The sequence below is a fragment of the Hordeum vulgare genome, chromosome 5H, assembly GCF_904849725.1.
Source record: "Hordeum vulgare subsp. vulgare chromosome 5H, MorexV3_pseudomolecules_assembly, whole genome shotgun sequence".
Classification (NCBI taxonomy): domain Eukaryota; kingdom Viridiplantae; phylum Streptophyta; class Magnoliopsida; order Poales; family Poaceae; genus Hordeum; species Hordeum vulgare.
The window spans coordinates 513,492,586-513,501,038 of NC_058522.1; the positions used below are offsets into that span (position 1 = coordinate 513,492,586).

The 8,453-nt window shown below is 45.3% G+C and overlaps 1 protein-coding gene across 2 annotated transcripts; it reads right to left on the reverse strand.

Annotated features, from left to right (window-relative positions):
* Positions 1 to 2,652: 2,652 nt before the first annotated feature.
* Positions 2,653 to 5,728, reverse strand: LOC123397957 (carboxyl-terminal-processing peptidase 2, chloroplastic). 2 transcript variants are annotated; one of them, XM_045092466.1, is made up of 12 exons: positions 5,645 to 5,728; positions 5,386 to 5,538; positions 4,978 to 5,060; positions 4,680 to 4,888; positions 4,487 to 4,555; positions 4,259 to 4,374; positions 4,078 to 4,153; positions 3,962 to 4,003; positions 3,490 to 3,598; positions 3,282 to 3,379; positions 3,101 to 3,194; positions 2,653 to 3,000 (listed from the first exon to the last, which is right to left on the reverse strand). In XM_045092466.1, the coding sequence occupies exons 1-12, from the start codon at positions 5,697 to 5,699 to the stop codon at positions 2,875 to 2,877; spliced, it is 1,230 nt and encodes a 409-aa protein (XP_044948401.1). In that variant the 5' UTR covers positions 5,700 to 5,728; the 3' UTR covers positions 2,653 to 2,874. The 2 variants fall into 2 exon arrangements, with proteins under 2 accessions (XP_044948401.1, XP_044948402.1); XM_045092467.1 differs by lacking the exon at positions 5,645 to 5,728 and having other exon boundaries at positions 4,680 to 4,892; positions 5,386 to 5,477.
* Between the last annotated feature and the right edge of the window lie 2,725 nt (positions 5,729 to 8,453).

Here is an 8,453-nt window from a genome sequence, read left to right on the forward strand (position 1 = left end):
TTTAATTTTCTTTTCAAGTTGATTCTCAACTTCTGCCTTATAGATTTTAAAGTAGTGTAGAGCCTCATCTTTAGTATTTAACAGATACACATAGCAAAATCTAGTGGAATCATCTATCAATGTCATGAAGTATTTCTTTCCACCTTTAGTCAACACGCCATTCATCTCACAAAGATCAGAATGTATGAGTTCTAATGGTGCCAAGTGTCTCTCCTCTGCAGCCTTGTGAGGCTTGCGAGGTTGCTTTGCTTGCACACACGAATAGCACTTAGAACCTTTGGCTAAAGTGAAAGTTGGGATTAAATTCAGTTTTGCTAGCCGCGACATAACACCGAAACTTATGTGACAAAGACGTGAATGCCAAACTTCAGATTCATTAACACTCGAATGAATATTGTTCACGACTTTATTACAAAAATCTGCAAGAGAAAGGCGGAACAGACCTCCGCATTCATAACCTTTTCCAACGAAAAGTCCATATTTTGTAACTACTACTTTATTAGACTCGAATACCAACTTAAACCCTTCTCTACACAGAAGGGAGCCACTAACGAGATTCTTCTTGATGGCGGGGACATGCTGCACGTTCTTCAGCTGCACGATCCTTCCCGAAGTAAACTTCAGATCGACCGTGCCAACACCAAGAACAGAAGCACTCGCGCCATTCCCCATCAATACGGACCCGCGACCGGTGGCCTGATAAGAAGAGAACAATGATAAGTCAGCACACACATGAATATTTGCACCCGTGTCCACTCACCAATCGGTGGACTGACAAACTGTAAATACAGTAAGTAAATTACCGTACCCAGATGCACCACTTTCATTGTTGCCCACAATCATGTTGGCAGACTTGGAGTCTTGCGCCGGCTTCTTGTACTTGTTTGGGCATTTGTTCGCCCAATGTTCCTCTGAACCACAAGTATAGCAGCCATCTCCCTTCTTATTCTTCTTGAAGGGCTTCCTCCCCTTCTTCTTGAAGTCGGTATTCTCTTGGACAGAATTCTTTCCCTTGGGCTTGTGAGAATTGAAGTTCCTCTGATGTACCATATTGGCAGCAGAAGAGCTTTCCACCGCTTTTCCAGTGGAGTCCTTTGCTCTCGAGTTCTGCTCAACACTCAGATGGCCGATGATGTCCTCTACTGAGAACTCACGCCTCTGATGTTTCAGAGTAGTAGCAAAGTTCCTCCAGGAATTAGGGAGCTTAGCAATTATACAGCCCGCGACAAACTTGCCCGGCAAATTGCACTTAAGAACCTCAAGTTCCTTAGCTATGCATATTATCTCATGAGCTTGTTCCAATACAGAACGGTTGTCAACCATCTTGTAATCGTGGAACTGCTCCATAACATACATCTCACTCCCAGCATCGGTGGCCCCGAATTTAGATTCGAGCGCCTCCCACAAGTCCTTGGCAACATGCATATGTAAGTATGCATCAACCAGCTTATCTCCGATCACGCTAATGACTGCTCCAAGGAATAGGACGGTGGCCTCCTTAAACATCTTCTCCTGTTCAGGAGTGATAGTTTCCGTAGGAGTGACACCGGCTACCCAGAACACGTTCATAGCCGTGAGCCATAAGGTGGTTCTCGTTTGCCAACGCTTGAAAAAGGTACCGGTAAACTTATCCGGTTTCAGTGCAGCAGCAAAACCATTACTCAAAAAATTCCTACAGACATTAGGTTTTTGGATTGTTGAGTAAATAGGAAATTTTCCGAGTATATTAATCCACGAAATAATAACTAGCATGGCATTGACTAGACTAATGACATACTGATCTTGAGCTAACCTAGCACATACTACGCATATAGTGGATACATCTATGCAAACAAGTAGTACTGCTAGGATAAATATGAACATGAGGATAAACGAGTCATACCCTCCAATTGGCCAGTTGGCCGTAGCAGCAGCGGCGGCGGCGGCAGTATCCTCTGCCGTCTTCTTCTCGGCTTCCTCGCGGAGACGGTCAGCTTCACTTGGTGAAGACATGGCGATGACGAGGGCGACGCGGACGTAGACGAAGCAGACGGACGGAGGCGAGCAGTCGCGTGATCGCTCCCCAAAAACCTAATCGCCCCTCTCCCGTACAGGAACCGGAGAGGCGAGGTTTCGGAGGCCTGCGGCAGCAGCAGTCAAGGAACGAAGGCGTGAGGCAGATGTGATCTGATTCTTGTGACAGCTAGGGTAGGCGATCGCGTGCTTATAAAGGCGGCTGGGTGGAGAGACGTGGGCCAAGCCCACGTCCGAGTCGGTAACAGGCACGATCCGAGACGGATCGTGCCTTGTTCGTTACGTATTCTCCGTTCCTGACCGGCAAAAATAAGCGCGTAGGTATGAGCTCGGCTCGGCTCATTCCCGCGGCGAGGCGGGCGGCGGAGGAGGAGTGCACGAGGGCACCTTCTCTTCTCACTCTCCAATAGCATGTGGAAGAGAGACCCTTATAAAGGGGTCCAAACTCTCCTCCACTAGCGGGGTGGGACTAAACTCCCACCACCTTGTCATGCCACCACCTACATGGGCCCTTGGAGATTTTTCTGAAATTCTCTAATGGGCCTAAAGCCCACCTCCAAATTTCAACAATTTGATTTGCTTTTTCTCTCATGAAAAGTAATAGTCAAATCTGTAAGTTGGACGCTTTACACAGACAAGTATAGACAGTTTTTTCTTTCTTTTCTGATATGGTGAAATTGGAACTTTGTACAGATATGAACAGATTTCTCCTTAAGATAACCAGATGTTAACAAAATGAATAGGATCAGCAAAGCACCCCAGGTAAGAGAAACTACCATATCAACAGAAGCCCACCCAACTGGCCAAAAAACACCAAAATGTGAAGAGGCGGTCGCTCGCCGCAACATACTTGGGACCATATCATGATCTCACAAACAGCCGGGCGGCATTAAGGTTGCAAGAAGCTGGGTCCTTGAGGCAGCTGCAGAAGCCATCTTCGTCGGTCGGGAACGATGCCGGCAATGGACGGTCCGGAGTCACGCCGACCTTTTTACCAACAAAAAACATTTCAAAGTCAGGCCATCTGGTATCAACATCTGTTGAATCTTATCGATGCCATGGTGCGGCAAAGCAAAGCAATGCTCACTTTATCTATGTCAGTATGCGCAGGGGTTTCGTAGCGCGCCACAGTCACGGCCAACCCTGAGCCATCGGACAGTGCAAACACCGACTGGATCTTGCTGGGAAGTTGGAAGGTAAGTGGTGTGAGCAGCTAAGGATACGAAATCAGAACAAACCACATGACAGGAGGGACAGTAGGGCGGTACCCTTTTCCATATGTTGGTTCCCCATACACCACTGCCCTCTTGTTGTCTTTCAGGGCTCCTGCAAGGATCTCACTTGCACTTGCGGTTCCTTTGTTTACCTGGTAACAAGTCTGAGTGTTCAAAGGCCGCTTCTTGTGATGCATACAGTGTCATATGATTGATCAAGAAAACCTTTAATTATGTCATTGTAAGCAAAGGTAGCTCGTACCAGGACAACTAAAGGTTCTGATGCAGCAATCGTGCTAGCTCCATCTGCCTCATAAATGTCACGGACACCACGGCTATCACATATATACACAATGACACCTTTGTCCATCCTGAGAAAACAAGAGTAGTGTTAATTTCACTCAGTTTAGTGAGCGATTTAATATGGAAAAAATAGAATCAATATAGTAGTTTTCAGCTCAGAATTACCACGTATTATGAGAATAGCTTCCGCACAAAGATTATCAAATAAACTCCCAGTTTTTACGAGTCTAACAGATATAACTCAAAAGGGTAAAAAGTATTGAGGTGTACAGCTAGAATTTACCAAGGGGATGTTTCATACGACCAGTCAGTTATTTAGTTTAAGTGGTTCACTTTAAATAAAATTAACAAACTATTTAAGTGCATCATTAACACATATGAAGACATGGACCAAAACTCATGCGCTAAAATATGATGATGTAACAGCTTACCAAATCTTCGCAATCTCAATCCCTTCAGGAAAAAGGCCACCGCTACATCAAACACAACCATGTCAAGATTTCAACAGAATTGGGTGAGAAGGCAGTCCGAATCTGCAGGTAAAAACCTGTTATTCCGCAGATCCAACACAAAGGCCTTTACATTGTTCTCCCTTAATTTCTTAATGGCTTCCTTCACGGATCCTGGAATATAGGAAAATTAAGTGGAATTGTCAGTAGAGCTTGACGTATCAAAAAGATAAATGCTTCAGAAATAAAGTATAATTTAGGGCCAAAGACAGCTCAAACCTGCAGCATTTTGGTTAAATGTTGTTAGTTTGATGTAACCGATCTTTGAGCTGTCCTCTGAACCTGGAATCTCACACATCCTTGACCTTACCGGGTTTAAAGTATATCTTTCTCTCCTGGCATATATCAAATTAAGATGAATGAGCAACAGCCACTCTTTAGTCTTCAGTAAAAGAACTGAGTAATTCTTCTGAAGGAACTAGAAAAGAATGGTGTGCAGGAGTTTACTTCAAAACAACATGTCTGGTATCAGCTCCACTGAGAATAGTCAAATCTATTGAGCTTCCTTCGGGACCCCTAGCAAGAATTGGCGCAAGATTGTTAGCCACTAAATATTAGGTATGCAACATTCAAGTATAGACAAGCATCTTCCACTAACACTGCATTTGACAGTAATTTATTTGTAATAGCCAGGTCTTACTGTAAGCGATCTGCTGCGTCATATATGTCCATGTCTTGCGCGCTTGTATCGTCAATTGCCAAAATAACGTCTCCAGACACGATGCCCGCCTTTTCTGCAGGACCCCCTGGGGCAGCTGACATTACAGAGAGCCCTGCAGGCGATCCATTAATTGCCAACGGGTAGCCAATCGACAAACCTACACCCGTGAGAGCACCTTGCGTGCCAGACTTACTTCAGGAAAGGCAATGGCATGCATCAGAAAGCAGATCATACTATTTTAAGTGGGCAGTAACCAGAGTTTGTGTGAGCATCATACCCGCAAACTCTTGAATTTCTCGGGTTCCAATAACCGAGTGAACGGATCATCCAAGGTTGCAAGCATCTTCTTTATCGCAGCATCTGAAATACAGTCCGGGGTAAGCAAATTCAACCACACAGCATAAAAACGCAGCATCTCTCATATGTGTACAAACCAATGGTCTCTTTAAGCGGTTCACTGTGTTTATGTTTACAAACGAAATTCAGTTTCAACAACCGAGAGGTAGCATAAAATAGGTGCTTCTGATCGAATCATCGAATTTTGTTCTACTTTGTAGAAATGTGAAGTGACATGTGAAGACTTGCATAAGTGCAGGCCGGATAAATAAACTTGTTTTATTTTCGCTAGGGAGGCAGTGTTCTAAGTGGATAGCAAGAAGGGTTTGCACAGTTATTAGGGCCATACATGTCTCCTGCCGCGTGTTCATGGGGTCGTCGCGGAGGGCGCGCTCGCGGTACCTGAACCAGCTCTGCCCGTTGAAGGACTTGTCGTAGTAGGCGCGGTCGACCGCGCGCCACGCCTCCAGGAACAGCAGGTTCTCCTCCGTGAGCGCGGACGCTGCTCGGGGCCAAAACCATGGGAGAGGGAAAAGGAAAACGCGAGTCAGCTACGAGTAGAATCGAAGCGCGGGACAGTCTGAAGTCTGAAGCGCTGGGTTAATTACATGGGGGCGGCGCCCTGCAGTAGGCGGGCGCGGAGAGGGACACGGCGAGCGCCATCCCCACGACCGCGCGGCGGCCGAGTCCGGCAGCAGCGGCGTCCGTCGCCGCCGGGCTGGCCCGCGCCACCGTGGAGCCCCGTAGGACCCGGTCGACCTGTCTGGATCGGAGACCGAGGGAGGAGGAGACGTGCCGGGGGGAGGCCGGGCGGGACGGGGCCGCGTGCGGGCGGCGCACCGGGAGGAGCATGGGGGCGCCGGCACGGCTCCGGTGGGAGGGGCGCGCGAGAGGTGGAGGAGGTGAGCTCGAGGAGAGGCGAGGAGAGGAGAGGGACAGTGTGTGTGTGTGGAGGAGAAGAACGCGGCAGCTTCAGGAGGATGCAGCCGAGCACGCACAGGGCCGCCCTTTGGGCAGTGGCCCAGAGATAACGACGGAGCCCAGATGTCTTTGGGCTGTGGCCCAAAGACATAGGGCGACTCTATGTCTGGCTTTAAGCAACCACGCGAAATCAATATACTTTTGAAAGATCACTTCCATCTTTCTATGTTGCGACAAGTGCAACACTGCATGTGTGTCATTTGTTGTAATCTGAAGTTTCTTTTTCATAGATCCGTACTTTTAAAAAGTTTTATTTTCTAAACCGGACGTCCAAATTTCGAACAGAATCGTAGAACACAAAACACTCGGCTACCTTGAAGTTCTAGCAAAATCGTAGAGCACAAAGCATTGAAAAATGAACAAGAATTATCAAAGAATTGATTCCGATGTTAATAGGATTATACTCTGATGCGTCCTTCATCTTTGAAACCCGAGCAAACTAGTGCAGGCGTGATCCTTAACTAGAGATCACGCGGGCCACGTAGCACTGTCTGTCTGTCTGTCGATGCCGGAGTGTTTGGTGATTATGTGTTGACTGCAGACGTGCCTCCCCAGCTGAAAACGAGCCTCTACTGTGATTGTCAGGGCCGTCCCTGAGGGGGGGGGGGGGCAGGGGGGCGGCCGCCCCGGGCCCCCAGAAATTAGGGGCCCCCTGCGAGGTATGAACGTAACACACGGTGCATGCCACTAGGACGCCGATAGACACTTTTGATCTCGATGCAGTGTTGCATATGCGTGGATAGCCCATGAGCGTATGTCGTCCTGTTTTCCTATCTTCCTCCAACCGCGTGAATAACGGCAACTAGGCCTACAATATACCTTAATGACCCAAGTAATTTTGTCATCAGGATCGTTGGGCCTGGCCCAAGTAGTAGAGGCTACCTCGTTGCAGCAGCGCCGATTCGATCAACATAACCAACACATCCATAGGACACATGACCTAGCATGCGCCGCCTTTTCGCCTTGAGTCCAGCTCGTCGATAGATGAACTAGGGACGCAGCCACAGCCCGACGACACACCGACGCCGCGTGTTATCTATGGATGCGACTGTTTGCCGACTGGTCAACTCTTCTATGGTAAGTATCACTAACTGTTTGTTTTATGATTTTTTTATGGGGGTGTTCTGTTTTATGATAATGGTGTTCTTTGCTGTTGATCCTAAATAGATCAATAACGAAGAGTAATGTTCTGAATCCTGATCCTGACGACTATCTTTTAGATGGGCTGTGCAGTGCCAATATAGATGGGTAATTAACTTTTGGTTTACTAATTGCACAACTAGGGAACAAACTAAGGAACTATAACTTTGTGCTAACGCTGTTCATTTTTCTTTTGGAAGATGTGAAAAATATACTTCCTAGATCATTTGTAGGTGTGCTGATCAATCTTAAGTCCTCTCGTACTACTATTTAGAATGACAGTTTTAACATTAATCAGTCCAAGAACATACCATTAGTCAGTCCAAGAACTACTTTGCATTCTAGATGCAAATTTCATTTTATAAGTCTATCCATAGAGTCACGTATCTCTCTGGACCTCTCGGTACCTCAAACATATAATGCACTCTTATAGTTACGGTGACATTAAACATGGCTTTGCACTTTCAATGATGTCTTGCGATACAGTGAGAGACACACATAAGTTTATCTTCTTCCTCGCAGGCCATTATATATATATATATATATATATATATATATATATATATATATATATATATATATATATATTGGGCTACTTGCAATCACAACAATGTATTTTGCATATTGCTATAATGTTTATATTAAGGGCCCCAGGTTTTACTTTCGCCCTGGGCCCCTGAAATTTTCGGACCGGCCCTGGTGATTGTAATGTGATACCAGTTGCTAATTAATCTATGGTTGAGGTCGTTCTAATTCCAATAAATAAATACTCCCTTCGTCTCAAAATTCTTGTCTTAGATTTGTCTAATTATGAATGTATCTAGTCATGTTTTAGTAATTAGATACATTTATTTTTAGATAAACCTCTAGTCATGTTTTAGTATTTAGATACATTCATTTTTAGATAAACCTAAGACAAGAATTTTGAGACGAATGAAGTAAATCTTTAGAAAAGGTATATGTGCAACAAGCAGAGTTACCATGGCCTTCGCCACACTGACCAAAAGCTTACGCATACCATTTCCAGGCATTAATTCCTTGCTTAACCGCTCACTCAAATCAACCAACATATCTTGCTCAAATTAAAAAAATAACCAACGTATATTCTTGCTATATTTGCACTGCTGATTTGTTTAATTATTATAATTGTTGTGTGGATGTTGATTAGAGTTTTCTTTTTGGTTGAAAGGTTGTCAATCATTAAATATCACAAATCCTCAAAAAACACCCTTACAAACACTAATAAATACATTTACATTTTTGAATGAATTTCACTTTTTACCCTGTAGTTTTGCA

Bases quoted from the DNA above. Each gene is read 5' to 3' on its own strand.
- LOC123397957 (XM_045092466.1), bottom strand. From the start codon at position 5,699: ATGGCGCTCGCCGTGTCCCTCTCCGCGCCCGCCTACTGCAGGGCGCCG. The intron at 5,539-5,644 runs GTAATTAACCCA...GGCCCCGAGCAG, and splicing joins CTGCAGGGCGCCGCCCCCAT to CGTCCGCGCTCACGGAGGAG. The intron at 4,375-4,486 runs GTAAACTCCTGC...GATATATGCCAG, and splicing joins ACCAGACATGTTGTTTTGAA to GAGAGAAAGATATACTTTAA.